At 41.5% G+C, this 24,931-nt stretch overlaps 1 protein-coding gene across 1 annotated transcript; it reads right to left on the bottom strand.

The window, feature by feature from the left end:
* TDG (thymine DNA glycosylase) lies at nt 1-24,740 on the bottom strand. The gene is made up of 10 exons (XM_032416665.1): nt 24,555-24,740; nt 11,512-11,654; nt 9,444-9,685; nt 7,558-7,627; nt 6,259-6,394; nt 5,982-6,064; nt 5,808-5,902; nt 2,867-3,038; nt 2,325-2,450; nt 1-1,899 (listed from the first exon to the last, which is right to left on the bottom strand). Exons 1-10 carry the CDS (start codon nt 24,575-24,577, stop codon nt 1,769-1,771), a joined length of 1,221 nt encoding a protein of 406 aa, XP_032272556.1. The 5' UTR covers nt 24,578-24,740; the 3' UTR covers nt 1-1,768.
* Between the last annotated feature and the right edge of the window lie 191 nt (nt 24,741-24,931).

The following is a 24,931-nucleotide window of genomic DNA, read 5'->3' as shown; positions in this document are numbered from 1 at the left end:
AACTTTTTCAATATTATTTAATGAAAAAGTCCCATATTGTCATGTATAGGATATATCAACATTTACTACTCATCTTTCATATGTAATGAAAAACACCATTATTGTATGCTTGGAAACTCCTCAAACCCCCTCTCTAATGAGTGTCCATCATAATTTAAAGGGTATTTTCTCCACTCAAAAAAAAAAATCTATTGTAAGGCTACAATCATTATATACCAAAGCAATTCCTACTTACATGCTTTACATAGTCCCATGAAAAAATAATTCAATTGTTCCTAATCCCTGATGCAAGGCACTTCCAAGCACCCGCATAAAACATCTGTGTAAACAGCAGTACAGTACATGAGTTAAATAACATGGGCTGAATAACTTTTACACAGCTTGAACTAGACTAAGGGATATATAAAATCCATCATAGCCACAGCTAAAAAGCATGTTAAGATTCACAAGACTTTGTTTCTCTTATTATACAGAGAACAGGCCATATAATCTCTTAGGAAAAAAAAAAAACTCATAAATATTTTCATGTTGAAAAACAGCATGCTCCCTGGGTATGTATGAAATCAGGATATTCAGAAGTGACCAGGAGTAATTGCAAATGGCATTTCTGAATACCCAGCTTTACTATGCACCAGGCCTAGTAGTCTGGACTCTGTAGCACCATGGAAAAGGCATAAAATCACAAAGGTACGTTACTTCAAACTAACCCCACCATGAGGCTCACTTAGTCCACAGTAACAGACAATGATATAGAGATTTTTAAAATTATTGATTAGATATACCTAGCAAGAACAATTCTGTTATTTTAATACACCTCATGTACATATAAAGCACCAATTTAAATCAGATTATCAAACATCTCCAGCATGTTGTTGCTCAGCCTAAGAGTTCATTTCTCACCACTTTCCACATTATACCCTTAAAGCCGAGGAGGATAAAATTAGAATGGTGATAGATATTGTACAAAAAATTCAGTTCCTTCCCTATCAAATGTATGTCTCTCAAGTAAAACACAGAGGAAGAAGTAACAAACTTAAAAAAGGTCTACTGCATTCTCTGGAACTTACCATCCCAGCACAACAGTTTCTACCTGTACTAGAGGATTAACACCGGGGGTGACGAGGTCAAAGTCAGACCTCGGTGCCCCGTCAGAGAAGGCCAGGCTAGCCTTGCTGCCGGAAGGCCACACTTTACATTTCTACTGCTGGGCATCTCTCACAAACACTCCCCATTGGTGAGGCAAAGAGGTGTGAGTGTAAATATGACTCAGGGAGCCCATCAAACACCGCTAAAAACTACCAAATGAGCCTCCACTGTGGGTTAACTTCATGTACAAAAACGAACACATTTGCCTCTTTATCAGTGGTAATTATTATTAGCATGCCCTTCTTAGGCATAAAAGGAATAATGTCTATCTGGGTTTATGCACAGTTAATAATCAAGTATAAATATTCAGACTGCTTCATTTTAAAATTACAGATTAAAAGTGACTCCCCAAAGAAAATCAATTTCTTCATAAATGAAGTATAGTTTATAAAAAGCTGGAATGATGGTTAGTTAATTCAAATACAAAAACTCATACACAAAAACCCTACTTTTTCTTTCCCAACTTACTTAGGTTCATACAGTTGATTCTACCACACAACTGTACTATCATTATATCACAGAGTAAAATACTAATAAAATGCCTCAGTTAGCAAACTGAGGGCCACTTCTTGACAACTGCATTAAAACTGCAGCATTTAGGTAGAGCTGAGAAACACCACTCTTAAGCGTGGTTTCCTTCTTCTTGTTCCAGCGTCCCACAATGATTATTAAAGGAAGGAATCTGGTCTGTAAACGACTCGGTCATCCACTGCCCATTTGGAATGTCACCGAAAGTTGATTCTCCACTGTCAGCTGCCAGGGGGGAAAAGAATGTTAGGATTAGTTTATTCTATCTAAGAACGTTACAGGATTCAACTAGGAGGTCTGAGCAGTCCAGTGAAGGGAAACTGCTATTAAAATAGTTACACAAGCTTCTTGATTACAATGATAAATCCCTGTTCTCTCGGCAGACACAGGACTGAGAATCCCTCAACTGTTATTCATGGAGGGAATGCGATTAGGATGACTCGGTGACTTAGAGAAAATCAGCTGTACACGCGCGTGTGGTGGAACATCAGATAACCACCACATTTTCACTACTGGCCACTGAAAAGATTTTCATGGTCCTGTTCCTAAGCTTCAATAATTCATTCTCTTAAAAAAAAAAAACACCCCTTTTCCCCAGTCCTGACAAAACCAAGCGTTTGAAAGGAATGCACGTATGGAGGGGAACATACTTAGACCCCTAGAAGAGAAGCTGCAAGGGTCGCCACTGCACGGATTTTCTGCATAAGCACCGCCATACGCTGCTTCATAACCTGGGTCATATTTTTCTTCCTTAACAGCCATCTTCTTTGCATCCTCTGTGAGGAGAGTAAGAGGGATTTAAAATGGATTTTATACAATCGTTTTGAAAATAGCTTTATTCAGAAGTCATCACGAACAAATCTTTTTCTAGTTCACATATACTGAGATGTATCTTTTGCTATCTTTTAAACTCTTTATAACATATACTAAATTAACTCATAGGAACTGTAAAAGCCTATTAGATTTAATTTCAGGTGGGCTATGATGTTTCTTGTATCCTCAACATCTGCAGGAGTACCCACATCGGATGACTTTGGTAAAAGGAGATTTTTTAACAGTGACTAATGTCTATTGTCAGAGCACTTTGGCTGCAAATATAACTTTTCTTTTCTCCTGCTTTTAAATCCACAACATGCTTTCTGTAATGTACAGATCCATGAAATGAATAAATGGGGTGAAAACGGGAACACACCTTGGGCTAATTGTAGATCAAACGTATATTGCACCTCTTGAACGTCTGTGTTTCGTTCAATGCCTTTCAACTGATCTCTCAAGTCTTTCAGCTTAATGTAGTAATGAACTTTGTCCTGGGCTCGAGGAAACTGAGCACATCTTGCACTGGATGATGGCATAACGTAGCAGAGCTAGAATTATAAAATTTTATAGTTACGTAAATCTTACAAGTCTACCAAATCCACTCACACAGAGAGGAAAAAAATTCTTTTTCTAGGTTAATAATGATGCTTATCACATAATTAATACATGCAAACTCAAAAAAAGTAGTTGTGTTTGAGTTCGAATTTGTAAAATTTACTTATTACAAAGTCAATAAATCAAAAATGATGAGGTGTCTGCCCCATGTTCATTTATCAATTAATAGTCTTGTCTTTTTAATAGACAAGACTGTTCACAATTCTAAAGGTACAAAAGGGCACAGAAGTATACATTGAAAGTCTTCCCTCCCGATGCTATCTCTATCCACCTAGTTCTCTTCCCAGGGCAATCAAAGTTGCTGGTTCCAGAGGTATTCTATGAATATACAATCAAATGTGTCTAATATATGTACTCTCCCGCACCCTTTTTAAAAACACACGAATGGTAACATGCTCTCTATTCCCTATTCTATACCTTGCTTTTTGACTCGACAGCATATTCAGAGATAATTCTGTACCAGAGAGCTATATTAGAGTAAAAAGACGTTCTTTTTTATAGCTGTGTAGTACTTGTATATTTATTTAACCAAGGCCCAGCTGTGGGCATAGTCTTTTTTTTATTATAAGCTGTAGTGAAAAACCTTGTACAAATTTAATTTTGAGTATGTGTGAGCATATCTGCTGGATAAATTCCTAGAATTGGAAGGACTAAGGAGAAAGACGTTTGCATTTATCATTTGGGATACTGACAACAAACTGTCCTTCATAGACTACAACATATAATATATATCACATATATATCAAAGAGTGAGGCTGCTAGACTATGGAATTTCCAGTTGCAATTTCTATATTGACCTCCATAACATTACAGAAACAAATTATTTAGTTTTGTTTAGAAGGCATTTAGAAACTCCTGACTCAAAGATGTGTAGGTGCAAATGCTACCAGGTTTTGTAATAGCACATTTTCCCATCCCAAGATATTCTTCAATTAAAATGATCCAGAGGGGGGCGCCTGGGTGGCTCAGATGATTAAGCATCTGCCTTAGGCTCAGGTCATGATCTCAGGGTCCTGGGATACAGTCCTGTATCAGGCTCTCTGCTCAGCGGGGTGTCTGCTTCTCCCTCTGCCCCTCCCCCTGCTCATGCCTGTGTGCTCTCTCATTATCTCTCTCTCCCCCCTGTCTCTGAAATAAATAAAATCTTTTCAAAAATAAATAAAATAAAATAAAATAAAATGATCCAGAGGGGCGCCTGGGTGGCTCAGCTGGTTAAATGTCTGCTTAAGCTCAGGTCATGATCCTGGAGTCCCAGGATCAAAGTCCGAGTTGGGCTCTCTGCTCAGAGGGGAGTCTGCTTCTACTTCCCCTCCCTTGCTCCTGCTCATGCGCTCTCTCTCTCTCAAGTAAATAAAATCTTAAAAAGAAAAAAATCCAGAAATTTGAAAAAGTAGTTTTTTTTTTTTTTAATTTTATTTATTTGTCAGAGAGAGAGAGAGTGAGCACGAGCAGGGGGAGGGGCAGAGGGAGAGGGAGAAGCAGGCTCCCTGCTGAGCAAGGAGCCCGATGTGGGACTCGATCCCAGGACCCTGGGATCATAACCTGAGCTGAAGGCAGATGCTTAACCGACTGAGCCACCCAGGTGTCCCAAAAAAGTAGTTTTTTGTTTCAGAGCTGAATCACTAACATCATCAATAACTGTATTTCATAACAAAGAATAAATTTTAAAAGATACAAGTATTCCCAGCTCATTATAAGAGGTAAAACTACCTGTCGTGATATGATTCAAGTTCACTTAGTATTGCACTATTACGGCCACATATATTCAAGAGATGTAGCTGAGCCTCATCTGGCTCTTCAGGGACAATGATGCACAGTAATTCATAGAAAGCCATGAACTCCGCTATACAATTTTACCAAAGTAGACAAGTGTAGGCCTCGGTTTAAAGAAAGACCAGGGCTACCACCTACTTTATCAATCACATATTTAAAACAAGTTAAAAACAGAAGAAATTTAAAGGAGAAGTTCAAATGTAAGTGGCAGAAACTTTATTCTGAGGTCTCCATAAAAATCTGGTGGCACACTGGCTTCTCCATCATTTAAAGTACTGTTTTTTTAGTTTTTTAAAGTTTTTTAAAAAGTTGTAAACAAAACTTAAAACTATATTTAAGAAGCAAAATTTCAACCAAATGTCTGCAGAAGCTCTGTAGAAATGACAGAGTTTGAAAACCACTGTTACTTCATGATGCCTCATGGACAGGCCATAGTAAATAGTATCACGTGCCAGTCAGACTGGCCGGACGTCTGTCTGCAACTGAGCTGTATACTATTTATACGGCTCTAAAATGAAACTGGGCTAAGATATACAAGCAGGAGGGTGATGAGCAGTTTTACTAATCGGGAGCATGTCCATATTTACATATTTGTTTCATACTGAATAAGGGCTAATCTACTTGAATTTGGTAAGAATATGCCATTAAGTAGATTCTGAGTGTATGCTAGCTAGCTCCTTCCAATATTTTAGCCAAATAACATCAGTAAGACATTTTATCTGACAAATGTTTCTTTTTTTTTTTTTAAATAACAGTACCTGAATTAATTTGCAACTACTAGTTTGAGTTGATATATAACTATTACTCAACAAAATCCAGTGTTCTTTTTCATGGCATCAATTACAATGGATAGGACAAATAAAAAAGGGAAGCTAGCTAGAAAAAAAATCATATTTAGCTGATTTACAAATGTAATTTTAAGGACTTACAGTTTCTGTGTCTGGGATCTTATGGGGTTGAAGTCCAAATTCTAAGTTTTTAACCTTAACTCCAAAAACTTCTTTACTAAAAATTTCATAAATACCTAAAATGAAATACAAACATATTTACATTGCCCATAATGTTAGCAAAGAAAAACGATAAAATTTAAAAGTAAATCTTACATTTTCCATTAAACACTGCTATTCGTGGCTGATATTTCTGTAATTTCTGCACTAGAATACGTCCTCCTTCACGAAATTCTTTACTAAAATTGAATTAAAAAGTAGTCAAAATATAAGTATGGCAATATTTATAATATGCTAAATTCAGATAGCTGTGAATAAAAGATCGATTCATGTATTTGTTAAGCTCAGCTTGAACTAGGTACATATAGTATTCCAAGGGTATATAGGGCATCTGCACGAACAGGTTCCAACCTATAAAAATAAATGTAATTACCTGGAAAGATCTTTGCTGCCTGGTGTTGTCCTTTCCACCATATTGGTAAATCCAATACCATACTTCCCTGGTAACGTGTGATCATCCATATGGTTCAGCTGGACCTCACTCAGGCCTGACATAAACAGACACTTCCCTGTGAAAATGAGAGTTCAGTTTATTTCCATATAGATGAAAGGTTTTTGCCCCATGAATCGATATGGTAGTCTACATTTTATCCTGAAAGTACAAAAAAAAAAAAAAAAGATTTACGATATTTAAAAAATTATGGGTAAATACCGTATCAAGCAATTACTATGTGCGAAGCCCTCTGCATGGATTATCTCATTTAATGATCATAACTATCTTACGAAATATTAATTATTATTTTCATCCCTTTTTCACAGGGCAGTTTAGGTAAATGGCTGTTGGAAATACACAGCTAGTCAGTGTAGGAAACTTCGAAACTGTTTGTTTTCCTTTCTAATAACTGGTAACACAACCACCTGCCCCTGGAATAACTTGAACAGATAAACATACACCAAGAGGCCCGTAACATTCAAACACCCTGACAGTGGAAGAAATGAAAAGTTCAAACTTCTCTAGAAATTTTTAAAAAATATGTCCTTAGTTCCAAAAATACATTACTGTATTTTTTGCCCTAAATGTTTTTAATGTTACGTAGATAATGGATTAGTATTTCCTGAGGGCCTACTGCATGCCTTTTTTTATTGGGCGGTGTTAGGTAAGTGGACTTACACAGAAGATAATACAACAGTAGTTATACTTGGTTTTAAAGCTCACTGTACAAGAATGCGGCTCTTTAATACTATTTTCTGCTAGATATGAAGTATCTGTAGAGAATGTCTCCAATCACAAAATTTCTTAACTATTACAACTTGATCGCCAATGATCAATGCACTTCATCTCTCCCGGGAAATAGATCAGCAGAAATCTGGGAAGGTCAGTATCCTGTCTGCACGGGCACACCGAGGTACTATTGTTATTATCACCGCAGATAGCAAGCAAAAGAGAAAATTCATTCGAAAATACAGTAAAACTCCTATAAAACTATTAGCAAAACAAAGGAAGAAGTACTGCTTTTCTTGCCCCTCCACTCTCTTACACCAAAATGTGAACAAAAAACACCAAAAAGTTTCAAGACTTTTATTTTTGTGTACACATGCACAGAAAACAGGTATGTATTTTTACAAACAATCTCTCTTTTAAAAAACACAATTCGGTTTAAAAAAAAACCCAAACTATTAATAAAGATACCTAGTTTAAAAGTAAAATAATAAAAAAAAAGTAATTACTTACAAAAATGGTTTCCAGGTCCAGGGTAATGATGCCCTTTGTAAGCTGCCATTAGTCCTGGGTTTATGCCAATCTACAAAAAATGTTTATACAGTTAAGTCTTAAAAAGTAGGGTTTTAAGCCTTAGGGCTTCTGTGGAGGAGTGATGGACAAAACTAAATTTATTAAAATAAAAATTTAATCCAGCATCATAAGCAATATTGTTTTATCAGGTACCTAGTCTCGATCTGAACAAAGTATTCCTTTTTTTTTTTTTTTTTAAAGATTTTATTTATTTATTTGCGAGAGAGAGAATGAAAGACAGAGAGCACGAGAGGGAGGAGGGTCAGAGAGAGAAGCAGACTCCCTGCTGAGCAGGGAGCCCGATGCGGGACTCGATCCCGGGACTCCAGGATCATGACCTGAGCCGAAGGCAGTCGCTTAACCGACTGAGCCACCCAGGCGCCCTCCTTTTTTTTTTTTTTTTTTTTTTTTTTAAGTAAGCTCCACACCTACTGAGCCACCCAGGGACCCCCAAAGTATTCCACTGTGAAGAAAAACATTCCCTTTTAAGTGTTGCTGCTGTTTTTAAAAACCAGTCTGGGGGCGCCTGGGTGGTTCAGTTGGTTAAGCACCCAACTCTTGATTTTGGCTGAGGTCATGATCTCAGGGTCTTTGAGATGGAGCCTGTTTTAGGCTCTGCCCTGGGTATGGAGCCTGCTTGGGATTCTCTCTTTCCCTCTCCCTCTGCCCCTCCCCTGCCAAGGCTGCTTGCTCTTGCCTGTGCGGTCTCTCTCTCTCTCTCTAAAAAAACGACCAAACAGGGGCGCCTGGGTGGCTCAGGTCATGATCTCAGGGTCCTGGGATTGAGCCCCGCGTCGGGCTCCGTGCTCGGCGGGAAGCCTGCTTCTCCCTCTCCCACTCCCCCTGCTTGTGTTCCCTCTCTCGCTGTGTCTCTCTCTGTCAAATAAATAAATAAAATCTTTAAAAAAATAAAAATAAAAAAAAAATAAAAAAAATAAAAAAACGACCAAACAAAATAAAAACCAGTCAGGGGAAAAAAAGAAAAGGCAGAAACAGAGCCATAAATACAGAGAGCAAACTGGTGGTGGCCAGAGGCAGGGGGATGGGCAAACGGGTGAGGGGAGTGGGAGGTACAGCACAGGGAGCATAGCTGAGGGGAGTGTAGTAGTGTACGGGGACTGATGGCAGCTGCACTCGCGGTGCGCATGGTATAATGTATAAACTTGTCAAATCACTATGTCGTACACCTGAAACTATGTAACACCGTGTCAACTATACTTCAATACAAAGAAAAAATAATTAAATTTTAAAAACAAAGACTAGTTTGACCCCCTCCTATCCCCAGGCCCCCACACCCGCCCAACTGGGCTGGAAAGAGAAAGGTCCTGGAGCAGCCGATCAGCTGAGTCCGGGTCCAGCCACCGTCGGCTTCTCCAGTCCCAGCAAGCAGCTTATTCCACATCAGCTACAGCTGTTTGCACACTGCTATTTCTGATAGTTCCTGACAAAAACCAAAGCTCCAAATCCGTATTCTCATCTACAGAGACCTCACAGGGGTCATGCCATCTAAGCGATCCACATGGACTATTTATCTAACTGCAACTCTGTGAGGGCGGTATTATCATCACCCCTGCCTCACTAATAAGGAAACTGGTGATTGGGAAGGTTAAGGCTTGTCCAAGGTCATACCCATATGGCAGGATCTGAAACCCATCCTCTTAAACACACCTATATAATACAACCTCATGAAGGAGACACCATTCACTACCAAAAGGATTCTCAGAAATGGTTCTTTTCAACAAAATGCTATTTGCAAGAATAGAGGTTAAGTAACGTTAATCCACCAATGCTATTTATAAAGCCAAAATGAGGACAAAAATCCTTACAATCACAATGTCCAGATTGAAGGTCAAAATGTCCGGGAGGGTCTTGGTTAGAAGTTCAGCTTCTGAAACACCATTAAAACGGTCTACCTTTCTTTTCACTTTAAATGTGTCTGTAATTTTTTCTTGCTTTTCTTTTGATTTTGTGGACTTGCCAGATTTTTTGGCCTCCGCAGGCTTTTTGGGTTCTACTGGTTTTTTTGGTTCTGTTGCTCTGGGTTTTCTTTTCCTTCCTTTTGGAGTCTCTGAAACACAGTAATTTCCAGGATGTAGATGTAGATAAAGAAAAATGTAACTTACAAACATTAGGCAGCTTTCCCAGAACAGTTACCCTATCAACACTCTATCTCCCAACCTCAGTGTCCTCTGCACTATCCTCCTTCCTTCACCCTGGGACTGGGTTCACGCAGCCCCACGCCCCACCCTCCCTCCTCTGTTAGCTGTTCTTGGGATGAAACGTCCATAATAACCATAGATTGATTTTCTACACACTCTTACCTTCTTGGCCTCCCCAGGGATACAAAGCATCTATACTATTTTATAGGAATTCTAAATGTAAATACATAAATAGTTCAACAAACAAATGAAAAAATAAGTAGAAAAATAGGGAGGAAGAGAAGCATTTTAACTCAACTTCCCCATAATTTCCAGCAATAGAAAGCCTCAAATGGCTTATGAACTTGTTCTAGAAATTATGAGTGTATATTCTGTTCCACACACAGCCAAAGAGGTGAATTTAGAGGTGCTGAGGATGAAATCTCTGGGATGAAAGTATTTTTCAAAAGGCAAGAGCAGGATCTATCTCAGGACCTAAAGAAGATTGAGATTTCTCAATCTCAGCACTAATAACATTTTAGATTGAATAATTTTTGGTTATAGGGGGTTGTCCTGTACATTATAGAACATTTAATAGCACCTTGGCCTCTACCCATTAGATGCCAGTAGCACCCTGCCAATCATGACAATCAAAGCTGTCTCCGGACAATGCCCAATGTCCCTTGCAGGGTGGGGGTGGGGGGGTGGGGGGATGCTTGGTCAAGAACCACCAATTTAAAGTTTCACCCACAGAAAGGCTTGGTTTTCCTACCCTTAATTCTTAAACATTGCTCTTAATTTCTTGGGCCCCTCCCCCATTCTACTACTATTTGGTGGTTCCCTAGCCCAGCCTCCTGTCCTTCCTCTCTCTACGTCACTCTGATTTAGCCACCCCCTCTGCCAAGAGATCTACCTTTGAGGCAACAGGAGAGTCAAGGGCAGAGGTATCTCCAATGCAATGGAGTCAGATGTGTTTCTGGAATCATAAATTGAAACGCTGTGCCCATTTCTCATACAATACCGCTACCCTGGAGAAAACCATTACCTCCTCTCCATCCCCTCAGGTCCTCCTCATTTCATCCCCAGATTATTCAGTCTCGAATCCACTTTCTGCCTCCAAATTCTGCCTCACTCCCTACTATCCAATCTATCCTCTACAATATTTCTAGGCTGACTTTTAGAATGTCAGTCTATGTAAGTCGCCCTCTGCTTATATTCTCTCAACAGCTCCCTACTGCCTTCAGGACAGAACATACGTTCTTCAGGTTATAAGCCTCATCACTTACTATTTTTCAGCTATACACCAGACGCCAAAACACAGAATCACTACTTTTCAAGTCATGCTTCTTCACATTTGTGCTTTTGCATACACTGTTCCCGAAGTCTGGAATTTCCCCATCCCATTCTTCCTGGGGATAAAGTCTCCTCACCCTTGGCTTCCAGAGCTCTGGGAAGCTGCCTCTGGGCCTCGGTCTGAGTTAGGTGTCAACCCTATGAGCTCTCACAGCATCCTGTGTGCTGTGTGCTGAAGTATAACATGTGTTTACTTATTATTTTCTCCTACTAGATTAGGAGATATTTGAGGACAGGACCCACGTTCTTTTATTCCCCCAAACCTATGTGCCTTGCACATACTTAAAAAGTGGCTAAAAATTTTAATACTAAAATAAAACTAAAATTCGTCATTAAACCCCTTTTTTTACCTAAGTTGGCTAATCCAATAGCTAATTTTCTACACTATCAGGATGAAAACTACCTTGTACAGGTTCCTGAGCAGGAGCTGGGTCCAGAACTTCTGCTGGCATCTGCTGTTCACTCACCACTGCCCTATCAGGAGCTTCAGCCATCATTTGTTGAAATGGGAATGTATAAAAAGCTTGAGCTTGCTGAAGGGAATAGCTGAAAGAACAATTAAATATAAAATATGACAATAAAGTTACCCAACTAGAAGTTTAAACATTCAGCTGTAAAAAAACTTCAGGATCCAAACACTTTGTAACCAGACTGTAATATTTGGAGTTGATAATAGGGGCAAAGGGAGAAGGAATATCTGTTTCCACATGCACACATTCACCCAATTTTTACTTTGTGCCTACTAACCAAACGTTAATTAACTCTCCCACTGTTTAATGCCAAGATGTGTCATCAATAAAACTTACCAGTCCTGTCAAGTCAGCCTCTGCTTTCCCTGAAGTGAGATCATGGGAATTTTATAGCAGAGACATTTAAAAGGCACAGCAGCTCATACAGGATTAAAGTGTCCATAAAAACAATTTGTGTCTCTATCTTCGATTTAATCCTTTTGTCACAAAGATCCCCTCCAATCTAACCCTCACCCAGCTTTATTGATATACAATTGACATATAACTTTGTACGAGGTAAAGGCATATAATGTGGTTTGATACATGTATTGCAAAATGATTACGAACACAGTCTTAGCTAATATCTGCATCCTGTCAAATAATTACCATTTCTTTTTTGCAATGAGAACATTGAAGATTTGCTCTCTTAGCAACTTTCAAGTATATAGTACAGTATTATTAGCTGTAATCACCACGATGTACATTAGATTCCCAGATCCTGGTAATCTTTATACTCTTCGACCAACATCTCCCCATTCCTGCCTTCCCTCCAATCTTCTCTTTTGGTTTATCTGCCTACTTAATGATTTATTCATTGGATCTGTTTTTAAATCGTTGCTGGGTTTTTGCCACTAGATTAGGACTAGAAATGGTTATTCTGTTCATATCTGTGAATTTATGGAAAAAAACACTTTAAACCTCTTTTTTGAACATTTTTCAGACTTTGTTCCAAGTATTCAGTTCAATATAAGGGACACAGGCAAAAAGCAACTTTTCACAAAAAGCAACTACCAAAAAAACCAAAAAAAAATTTTAATGACTATAAACCACTATCTCAAACTGTTGCCCTCAGCACAAAGCCAGAGAAGTAAACATATATTTTATGAAACTCAAGCTACAGCTGATGCCAAATGATGCCAATAAATACACAATGGGAAGGAAAACACTAGGAAATAAAATGGATAAGTATCGTTTACCATTTGGAGAGAAAAGTCATGTTTTCTGTGGTGAACTACTCACTTATTAGTCACAGAGAAAGAAAAGTAGAAGCTCAGAAAGCAGAGATTAAAAAGGCAAACTAGTACACTCTAAATGGGTGAACTTTATAGTATATAATACATATCTTAATAAAATGGCCTTAATAAGCTTAAATGGCGAAGGGAGGCACAGCGTAACAGACTATCTGTGGGCGGCTAGGCTAGGATGCTGGGTGCTCAGAGACAGACAGGGGCCAAACCCCAATGAACAAACCACTGGAGAGTAACTTTGGCTTCAGGCTATCTTTAAGGGTAAGCTGCTAAAGAAAAGGTTAAGAATTAGAAAGATATTACACTATATCTTAAGAGTTTTATTTTTTATCTAAAAAAATTGTTTTCAGTTATGTAAAAAAATAGACAGCAATGCAGTAAACTTCAGTACATTAACATGAGAAAATACTATGCAGCAAAATTACATTTATTGATATTTTAATTTATTTTTATTTTTTTATTTTTTTAAAGATTTTATTTATTTATTTGACAGAGAGAGAGACAGCGAGAGGGAACACATGCAGGGGGAGTGGGAGAGGGAGAAGCAGGCCTCCGGCTGAGCAGGGAGCCTGATACGGGGCTCGATCCCAGGACCCCGGGATCACGACCTGAGCCGAAGGCAGATGCCCAATGACTGAGCCACCCAGGCACCCCAACATTTATTGATATTTTTAAAAGCAAAAAAAATGTTTAATGCAGACTTTAAAGTCAAAAAGAACACAAAACAGTATTGTAACCTAAGGCTGCACATCAGGAAAATATGTAGACAAGTTCTAGAAGCTCAAATGTGAAAAATGAAGAGAAGTACTTAAATCATGCTCAGCACAAAGTAAAATGTCCCCCCCACCCCCACTTTTCTTTAATAATATTCATAGCTCTGGGCGCCTGCGTGGCTCAGTTGGTTAAGCGTCTGCCTTTGGCTCAGGTCGTGACCCCAGGGTCCTGGGATTAAGTCCCGCAACAGGCTCCCTGCTCCGAGGGGAGCCTGCTTCTCCCTCTGCCTCCCTCTCTCTCTCCCCTCACCTCCTGCTCTCACGAATAAATAAAGTCTTTAAAAAAAATAATATTCATAGCTCTTTTTGATAAATTGTAAAAACATTGGTTGTTCAATGTTGATGACATAAATACTCTAATGAGGGGGTGGCTACTGCTAGGTTACATCACGAGATCTTGTTTAGTGACCCTTCAGAAATTCTAGTAAAATGAACTGTATATTGATTGTGGCCAGCAGCAGTTTCCTGAGATGTTAGCAGCCCCTTTCAGCTGGAAGGTATAAAAGTAAAGACATATGGTGACAGTAAGTGAGTGGCCAGAAGAATGCACGATGTCTGTTCTTAGTCTGTCACATGGAGGGGAGGGCAAACTTCCACCCTCTCCCTTGTTTCTTGCTACCACTCTCAAGAGTTTCAGATGTGTCCCTTTTCAAGCACTTCACAAAGTCCAAACTTAAAATACTTAATTTAGGAAAACACTACATTCAAAAGGATTCTGAACTTTAAAAAATAAATTTCTAAAACACGGTTCCTTTTGCATATTTTGGGGTCATTAAATTCTGAAGCTCAGAATCTGAAAATTAAAATTTTAGAATCAGTTGGCTGAAGAAGAAGTGAAAAGGAAGAAAAAAATATGAGGTCTGATTTTAGAGATACGGATCAATTTTGACAGAAATCGAGAAACTTATCGATAATATCAATATGTCCCTTAATCTTTCTAAAAATGATCCCTGGTACCTCACAAAAAGTTAAATTAGAAATAGAAAACAAATAAATTAGAAATAGAAAAATAAAGCTTTGAAAAATATGATGTGTAAGTTCTAAGGTAATACACTATCTTTGAGCGTTTTGTCTTATCTTCTGATCAACAGCTTCCTAACAGAACAAAAGGAAAGAGTGCATCACAACATTCTTATTACTTGGGAGGAGCAAGCAATACATCTGTACAAAAACCTTCAAGAACTTCAAAGCTAGAAAACTAGAGTTCTGGACAATTTAATTGTCTGTTATCCAGTAATAGTTGTATCACTGGATAGTATGGTGCTGGATAGTAGCATAAACCTGTTCAACCGTAATCTGAAAATATTTAATACATTTGTTGTATTTATATATGATTGCCACTTAGGAACTCAGAATTGTGCAAAATTTACAAAGCATCATTTTCTCTGTGTTGAGGGACAGCAACAGAAGAGCACCTGGTCAAGTCACTCATCCTCTCAGGACCTCTCAGAACCATGAAAATGATTTCTACATATACAGACAACGTATAGAAAACAGGACTAAATCTGTCCAGACTCTGAACAGACCCCAAAGAGTTTTTATTTTTTGTAACTCCTTCATATCAAATTTCTAAGCATGAGGGATGATCTTATTTCCCTTGCTCACTTTTCTCCCCTATCATTTGTCCCCACATCCTCCGTGTCACCTCTCCTTTGCCTGCAGCTCACTCCCCCTCCTCTCTCCTAGCCTCCATTCACAGCCCCCTTCTCTTGACCATCAGCGTTCAAAGCACTGGTTTTTATAGCCATCTGAAGTTGATATATTGTGTATTTTCCTGAAGAACTGTGTATTTCCCAACAGTCTTTCTCAAAACACACACACAGTGCACCGAGTAGTCCAGTTAATTCAGGCTTTGCTGTACTTCAAACTTCCAGATTTTCTCTAAAATGAACTCCAACTTCTTTAATCCTTTGTTATTTTCCACTATTTTTTTTTTTAAAGATTTTGTTTATCTGACAGAGAGAGAGAGAGAGAGACAGAGGGCAAGCACAAGCAGGGGGAGCAGCAGAGGGAGAGGGAGAAACAGACTCCCCGCTGAGCAGAGAGCCTGATGTGGGATTCGATCCCAGGACCCAGGAATCATGACCTGAGCTGAAGGCAGATGCTTAACTGACTGAGCCACCCAGGAGCCCCATTTCCCACTATTTTAAAGATTTAACTGCTCTTTTCTAAATACACTTGTCTCCTTGGGCTGCTATAACAAAATACCAAAAACTGGGTGACTTATGAAAAACAATTTTTAGGAGCACCTTGTGGCTCAGTCAGTTAAGCACCCGACTCTTGGTTTCAGCTTAGGTCGTGATCTCAGGGTCATGAGATCCAGCCCTGCATTGGGCTCTGCACTGGGCGTGGAGCCTGCTTGCAATTCTTTCTCTCTCCGCCTCTCCCTCTGTCCCTCCCCTACTTTTTCTCTCTCTAAAAAAAAAACCAAAAAAACACATTTTTTTCTTACTCCAGTTTTGGTGGCTGGAAAGTCCAAGTTCAAGGCACCAGCAGATTTAATGTCTGTTGAGGGCCCACTTCCTGGTTCATATGGGTTGCCTTCTCACTATATCCTTACAGAATGGAAGAGGTGAGAAGAATCTCTCTGGGACCTCTTTTACAAGGGCACTAATCCCATTCATGAGGGCTCCACCCTCAAGACGTAATCACCTCCCAAAGGCCCTACCTCCAAATATCACCACAGTGGGGGGTTAGTTTTCAACATATGAATTCTGAAATGGCATTCTATAGCAGTATTTTATTATTTTCATTTAAACAATCATACACAACACTGAATAATTACAAAAAAAAAAATCAATGCTAAATAATCCAAGTGCTCAACTAAAGGGAACTAGTTATATAAACTATGACCAAATACCATCATAACTATTTAAAGACCACATTTAATATTGCAAAGCAGAGGGCAACCCTCTCGGGTCCCCTCCCCTCCCTCTTTGGGAACTTTGTCCTATCACTTTGCTATCGCTCAATAAACCTTTCTTTGCTGCCCACCACTCTGTCTGGTCTACCTCTTCATTCTTGGAAGTGGCGTAACCAAGAAACGAGGACAATGATGGAGAAAAAACCCAGGAACATTTTTGGGGGCTCATTCGGGATATCCATCCGACAACTAACTGTGAGTAGTGGGCAAGTCTCTCTCCCCCGCCTCTCTCTTTCTCCCCATTTTGTTTGCTGAAACAGTGAGCACCTGTGAACCATGTGAGAGCCATTAGAGCAGCTGCCATTCTCAAGTGACAGGCTCTCTGGTCTCCTTTCCCACTGATCCTCCAACGGAAGTTGGGAATGTTGATTTGGTAAGGACTCAGAACTCCTTTCGGGGCAGATCACCAGATGTGAGGGACCTAGGGAAAACCTAGCAGCAATTGAAGGGCCTGACCAAGGTTACCCTTTGAACACACGAAGGCTCTTGGAGGGACCTGGTTCCTTCCCTGCCCATCCCGGCATCCAGAGCGGAACTCCTCTACTACACTTTTCTTGGCTGATTCCTCCCCTAAGAGAACTAGCGGGAAAGCCCAGGATGGTCCCCCAGACATTCTCTTGTGAGTGGTTCGGGTAGCCTCCAAGGGATCTCACTCACAGTTCCCTGTTATGGTGAGGAACAGTCTCCTGTTTGACTCCTATCCTGGGCATTACTAGGACACCCCTTGAACTGGCTATACCATCTATGTGAAGGAATGGCCAAGCAGGGCAAAAGAACTAAGATCTAAGGGATCTCTCAACTTTTCAGCTCCACAGGGGTTATCCCAGGTGGATTTCCTCTCCCTGGCTGCCCCATCTTGGCCCTCCATGTGGCTATGCCAGACAGAACAACTCTACTAAAAGAAGTCTAGTGTATCCATTGACTTCTAAGGGAGTCTTAAGGGTAGGAAAACCAGGGTTTTCTCTGGAGGTAGGACCAAGCCTGGGTAAGCACGACTACTCTCGCAGAGAGAACAGGGGCGCTCTGGCTGTCAGTCGCATGAGTACCTAGGGCCACACATCAGGAGAAGATGAGAAGGAACTGAGGTGGGGGATGCTTTTTCCTCTCTTCCCATGTCTCCCTGATCAACTGTAAGAAATTGAAGTAAGGGATGCCTTTTCTTCTCTTCTTGTAGATGGGTAATTCCCTGACCAGGCCCTTATTCCTTTAGAGTCCCTTCCTGGCATTACAGGCTATAGGAAGAGTATCAGACCTGTAAATCACACAGTATCGTTTACTTGGATGCCTTCCTGGTTTTAACTGGACAAAGGCAACTCATTTTCTTTTGTTCTAGGGCATGGACACAATACAAGTTGGAGGACGAGACATGGCCACCTGAGGGACTTCACCTTCCTGGTTTTAACTGGGAAAAAGGAAGCTCATTTTCTTTTGTTCTGATCTCAGTCATGTAGGATTGATCCCAGCCTCCTGGCTTTCTTCCGGACCTCCCCTACCACTCCAGTTGTGGGGGGGGGGGCGAAAGGGGGGGTGGGAATGGAACAAAGGAATACCACATCCACATCAAAAGTAGATAGGCAAATGGGAGTCTGCAGGGGAATCTCACCCCTGGCTCCATCCTTCCTAAGGTAAGATCAGGTCCCCTTACCTGTCCCGCCCTATCCTGGAACCCCTGCTGGTGCTTGAGGGCTTTACCCTCTCCAAGAAGAGGTAGTGCTCGAAGTGGGACCAAGGGAAGGTGCCACTACAAGACCTGAGATGAAGGGGGACCTCAAAGTTTTCCAAACTTGGATGTAATGCTTCTGTTAAATCAGACCCCCTTTGAATCAGAAAAATGTGGGGTTCTGGCCACTGCTGAAGGATATGGGGATCAAGGTATGGATGGGTGAGCCCATGGGTGGCTCCAGTTGGAAACTGAAGCCCAGGCTATACCTCAAGATCCCAATTGTGATTCTTTCAAGACCATAATTAGGATCCTAACTCCCCTTGGAAACTCGTCTCGCTGACACTTCCAAGCCTGCATCCTAGAGGGATTGAGCAGTACATGGGGGCTTCTCCCTCACACGTTTCCCAGGTTAATGGCCATAATTGGAGCCAACTGTGGTTAGTCTACCTCAGGACAGAGACTTTAAGGAATATTCCTGAGCAGCTGCCAAAACTCCCTTTGTTTCAGGGAAATTCCCTGTCTTCTCCGGCCTGACATGGACTGCATATTTCCACTTAGTAGAAAAAACATGGCATCTGCTCATGTGTCCAAGTTGATGAGGTTTAGAACCTGGAATAATTCTATCTAGGTCTGCCGAAAGTGAAATAAGCTCACATTGAAATGGTGGTTCTCAAAAGTTATGGTAATTGTTAAGAAAGTTTTCCTTGGATGATAAATGGGGTTATATCTAGGCCTTTTCCAAACAGGATAAAGTGCTAAAGCATCAATTACCAGACATAAGTTTTTGGTTTTTTTTTAAAGATTTTATTTATTTTGAGAGAGAATGAGAGAGACAGAGAGAGCATGGGGCGGGGGGGGGGGAGCGTCAGAGGGGGAAGCAGACTCCCTGCCGAGCAGGGAGCCCGATGCGGGACTCGATCCTGGGACTCCAGGACCATGACCTGAGCCGAAGGCAGTCGCTTAACCAACTGAGGCACCCAGGCGCCCCTACCAGACATATGTGCTTTTAAAGGATATTTGGATCTGTTGGTAAAAAAAATGGTGGTTAATCTTGTCCGTCTCAAAGTTGTCACGGGCAATTGTTAAGATAGCTTTCAAAGTCTCTGGTAAAGGATATCTGGGTCTGTTGGTAAATTAACTATCAACCCAAACTCAGGAAGAAAACCCAACAGTTTTCTTGGATTGAGAGAGGCTCTCATTAAATACACAGCTATCTCCCCCGGGTACCCCCCGAGGCCGAGATCATTCTTAAAGCCCAGATATTTGGGAAAAAACTGCAAAAGCTGGCTGTTGGCCCCAAGGGGACTCTAGAAGAGCTCTAACAGTGGGTCTTTTACAGTTGGGACCAAGAGGAGAGTGAGGAACAGAAACTAAAGAGAATGCCATCTCTGTGGCCACCCGGGACACTGGAAGTGAGAATGCCCCCATGGCAAAAACCTCTGCCGTGGAACCCACTTGTGGAGGGGGACACCGGAATCTGAATGCCCTCGGGGACCTCAATCTGCGAGGGCTCAGGTGGCCAGCGCCCCTGATTGGGATGATGGGGCCTGGGGCTCTACATGGTGGCTCCTCCAAAACAGCTCACTATAGGGAACCCAGAGCCTCAGGTAATTTTGGAAACAGAAGGAAAACCGTGGATTTCCTTCTTGATCCTGGAGCCATCTGTTCTGTTCTAGTCTCCGCCCCAGGCCGACTGTTCAACAGCAGTGTTGCCCATTTCACCGGGCAACCCATAAGCCAAATTTTTTTCTCACCTTCTGGGATGCACCTGGGGAGACCTAATATCCTTTCACTCTTAATGCCTCAGAGCCCCACACTTCTCTTAGGTAGAGCTATTAACTCTCATACTGACAGCCCCTGGGCAAACTAGCAATTGCCTCCCCTAAATAGAGGCTGATATTAATTCCTAGGTCTGGGCAACTCAGGCTGAAATGCTTCGGGCCGTAACAGCAGTGCCCGTTCCCATACAACTTAAGGACCCCAGAACTTTCCCTTGTCGGGAAGGTTTTTTGGGCATAACAGGCCACTGTTGCTTGTGGGTACCAGGATATGGACAAAAAGCATGCCCCCTCTAAATTTGAAGCCTGGATCTACCATTCCAAAGTCAAACCCTGGTCCCCAACGGGGCTTAACAACAAGGAAATGAAATCCCTCTGTGAACCCAGAGAAGACCTCAAACTAGTCTTGAAGTGACCAGACACAGATAAGTCTTCTTAAATGTTACTTTCCTTATATCCCATCAAAATCATAATCCTTATTGCATTCCCTTCGCCTGCCCTCTCCTCACAGTATATGGGGAGTTCACTAAAACAGCCTCTATCTCTCGCCGGACCCCTGGCTGTACTTGGTCTTGCACTGTGCTTTGGGCTTTGCCTCCTAAATGCCCTAACCTGCTTTTTATCTTCCAGAACAAAGGTCATCAAACTCCAAATGGTGGTTCAGATGGAGCCTCACATGGAGGTCAAACCAGACATCTACAGGGGACCCCCTAATAGATCAGGATGAGAGGAACCCTGACTGCTGTCCCATCCAATGCCCCTGACCAGCAGGAAGTAGCTACAATCGGTCATCACCCTTCTTCCCTAATAGCAGTTAGGGTTACCTCTTCAGAGGGGAGAGTGAAGAATAGTTGGGAGGCAGGCAGGCAGGCAGGGACAACCCCCGCCCTAAGAGGAAACCACCCTTAAAGGGATTTTACACCACCCAGGAAGGAGCCCTCCACCCTTTCTTTCCCACGTTATAGGTAGATGACAAAAATCTGACTGGGTGACAGGCCAAGGAGGGTTAATCTGATTAAAACAGCCCTCCAACAAGCCATAAAAACTGCTAGACTTAGAGATTCTAATGGCAACCCTCTCAGGTCCCCTCCCTCCTTGGGAGCTTTGTACTATCACTTTGCCATCACTCAATAAACCTTGCTTTGCTGCCCACCTGCCCACCACCACCACTACCAAAAAAATATTGCAAAGCGGAAGTGTGTGTATTTACCATGCATTACTGGGTACTTGCTGTACATAATCTATTAGAATCTATAAACACAAAGATTTAGAATAAGCCAGACCCTCAATTCAGCCAACTATTCTTCACATAGTATGATTTCAAATTTCCTCACGATTTTCTCATTTTTTGGTGCTCGGAATCAAACAAAATAAAAATACTCCAGATATAGCCTCATCATAACCTGAAACTGAGCAGGGCTATCACCTTCCTCATTCTGGAGTCATACTGCAGAATCCATGACATTAGCTTTACTGGCACCCACATTATACTGTTGATTCATATGGAGTTTATCATCAATGAAAACTGCCCTTTTATCACCTCTCCCTTGTATCACTGATTTTTCTGCACCCAAGGACAGAATTGTGGCTCCTTTGGTAAAAGATGATTCACCATTCCAGCCATTAGGATTGATTTGGATTGACTCAAACTATCAATTCCATAAACTCCTCCCAGAGTTGGGTCGTTCACAAGTTTTTATCAGCACCTTGAAGTTGTTAAATTGTTGAAAAAAACAAGTTGGGGTAGCACTACATGACACATTAGACCTCTCTTCAGCCTCCCCTTGATTCTTTCAGCAGTAAACCAGTTTTGAGTTCATCTAACTGGACTGCATCAGTCCATCTTCATCTTGCCCACAGAGAAGTGGTACATGGCACAGTTGTTAGGGAAGCAGACTTCGAGCCACATTGCCTGGGTTCAAATTTCAGGTCTGCCATTTACTAGCTCAAGTTCCTTAACCTCTTTGTCCCAGTTTCCACATCTGTAAAATGGCAACAGTTGTACCTAATTCATTGGTTATGAGGATTAAATTAGTTAACACTTACAACTGCCTGGTACACAGTAATTTTGCTATAATAAAGACAGAGAGAGATGATTACATACTTTTGGGTACCTCCTGTCATCACCCTCCTGATGCTGTCTAGTCCAGTATCATTATCCAAAAGGGAATGAACCTAGCTTGCTATATCCTACTTTTTTCTGAAAGTATACTGTAGCCTAGTGGTCACTGGTTCCTTTTAAATATGCTCAATAACCACTGAGAAGTAAAAATTTTGTTTAGGATCAAAGTCAATAAATTAGAGGACAGACTCCACCTTTGGAAGAAATAGGAACCCATGTGTTTATTTTCAGGCTTTGGGCCCCTCTCCTGTTTTCTACAAGTCTTAAAGACTGGCTGAAATCTAGCCTCTCATTTGAAATATAACTTATCCAGGCCAGGAAATATGATTTCTCTTAGAGCACTGAAAGTTCTCTTAAATGCCCTCATTTATCTTGTCTCTTAAAGACATTCATCTGGGGCTCCTGGGTGGCTCAGTCGTTAAGCGTCTGCCTTCGGCTCAGGTCATGATCCCAGGGTCCTGGAATCAAGCCCCGCATCGGGCTCCCTGCTCTCATCGGAAAGCCTGCTTCTCCCTCTCCCACTCCCCATGCTTGTGTTCCCTCTCTCGCTGTCTGTCAAATAAATAAATAAATAAAATCTTAAAAAAAAAAGACATTCATTCTGCCATTTCCAGTCTACATTTTTATCTTTGAGATAAAAAAATCAAAATCAGAACCAAGTGTTTGTTTTCTGTTATCTACTAATATGCCAGTGGACTAGGCAGAAAACCCAGACCTTTCTTGCCCTTGTTGTCAATACCTAACTAAAAAAGTTACTGATCTCTTTAACATTTCTAGAAAGAATGATTTCATTTGAGGGTTACTCTTTTCAGTGTGTATTTTCAGTGGCCAGTATCACACTTTTCAGTCATTTTTGATTTGACATCCTACTTTCCATTTTTGGTAAATGTCCTTCTCATGCTGGAGATCATTAGAAACATAGTATCCTCTTCTTCCCTTTTTCCTTTCTGGTTAGCCTTTAAATATTTGTTACCATACCACAATTATCTTTTTTTTTTTTTTAAAGAGTCCATATTAATGGAACTTTTGTCTTAGAATTTTTTGAAATTACTCTCCAAAATAGAAAGTAAATTCATTATACTCAGCATTCCATTCTACTCCTTGATTAGCATAAGTCAAGACTGACAGAAACCCAATTTCTCAGGATTATCGGCGGCCTCAGTCATTTCAGAATCCCCAAGGATAAAGCCCTTACACTACTAACACAAAATTCTATTTCCTGAGGTTAAAACTTTGTGAGTCAAAATTAAAAATGGTCTATAACCCTGTGGATGAAGTTAAAACAGAATATAAGTCAATTTTGGGGTAAACTTTGTACCAGAGACCTATGACTTTGCTGTGAGACACTGAGCAAGGTCTTCTAATGTGTAATTCATTTGATGGTAGTTTTCACCCAGGTTTCAATTTTGATCTGAAGTAAGATCACAGAGGTAGGAGCAAGTTCCACAAGTTCTGGGAAGGAAGTGCAGTACTTTGTATGGATTTGACCAGCAAAGGCAGGATAAAGCCCACACTTTATTACATATACCTTTCCTAAACTCTAAAGATTATTTTGGTGATCTAATCCCTTCTACATAACACAGATTCACAGCATGTCAGAATCGGATTCCAGAGATGCCCTATTTTACAGGAACGAACAGACCCAGAGAAGCCAAGTGTCTTGCCTAAGTTCAAAACCCATTAGCCACGGAGAGTCAGGAAAATTCTTCACTAGGTCAAAAAGAATTTTATTCCAATGTAAGTCATCACTTTTTTCTTTTTAAAGACCCTAGTTTTTTTCATTTAGTTTTCTGCCAGGAGTTCAAATCGCGAAATCTCTGCTCTTGCCACATGTTCTCTCCACGTATCTAACTCTCCCCAAAGCTCATATTCAAAGTAGATTCTTAAGTCCGTCCTAAGATCACCAGAAAGCACTGATGACTTCTTGGGAGTTATTAGTCACAGTCCAGAATTCAAGAGCTCCAGTATGGCAGTGTTCTCTACCTTGCGGCCCCTCACGCTGCTTTTAGTAAACCTATGGGAGGAAGAAGCCACAATAAATCTTCTAACTCTAAAATAAAAACTCCAGGAGTGATACGTGTGATACTCCATCTTTACAGCTCTTCGCATAATAAGGGAGGGTGGAGGGAAATGCAGCCAAGAACGGCAACTGGAAAGAAACGTTAACTGCAGACTGCTGGCTGCTTACTAACGCACTTTAAAGCCGGCTGGATGACGGGAAGGCCGGAAGAAGCGCCCAGGCGCTGGAGGCGCGGCTTCCGAGCTACCCGGGTGAGCACTGGCCCGACCCGGCCGACGGCGCGCACGCGCGGCCCCGGCCTTTGTACTCGGGCCGCGGCATTTAAAGACCCCTGCGTGCGTGCGCGCGCCCGCCGGCTAGCCCCGCCGCGAGGGGCGCGGGGGGAGGGGCGGCGCTCCGCCCCGGTCTTACCTGCCCGCGTTCTCCGCTTCCATTCCCCGCTGCCGCTCTTCCTGGCAGCTGCGCCTGCCGGGCAAGCGAATGACTGGTCTCCGTAGTAGCGCGACGTACCAACGGCTGTACGACAATAACCAGAGACTGGACACGATTGCCGGCAGAACTGGGACAGCGGCTAGCGCTCAAGCTCCTCCCCCGACCTTCTAGTCACCGCCCCCCCCCCCCCCCCCCCCCCCCCTTCGTGGGGCGCTTCTGTCAGCTCGAAGCCAAATCCCACGCCCTGTGGTCGTCACGTGACGCAGGCAGCCCAATCATGTTCGCTTCCCTCTCGTTGGTTCTCCTGCTCGCTGCTTGGCCTTTCGGGAAGGGTGGAGGACAAAAAGGGTGGATGG

Source organism: Phoca vitulina, unplaced genomic scaffold (genome assembly GCF_004348235.1).
Source record: "Phoca vitulina isolate PV1807 unplaced genomic scaffold, GSC_HSeal_1.0 scaffold19, whole genome shotgun sequence".
Taxonomy (NCBI): Eukaryota; Metazoa; Chordata; class Mammalia; order Carnivora; family Phocidae; genus Phoca; species Phoca vitulina.
The sequence above is the reverse complement of the archived record's forward strand: the minus strand, read 5'-3'. Positions and strand labels throughout refer to the sequence as shown.

What these genes read in the sequence shown, in the direction of transcription:
- TDG (XM_032416665.1), bottom strand. Translation starts at nt 24,577, where the DNA reads ATGGAAGCGGAGAACGCGGGCAG. An exon ending in TGCTCAGGAACCTGTACAAG is followed by an intron (nt 9,686 to 11,511) that starts GTAGTTTTCATC and finishes ACTGTGTTTCAG; the next exon opens with AGACTCCAAAAGGAAGGAAA. An exon ending in CTTCTCTTCTAGGGGTCTAA is followed by an intron (nt 1,900 to 2,324) that starts GTATGTTCCCCT and finishes CCCCCCTGGCAG; the next exon opens with CTGACAGTGGAGAATCAACT.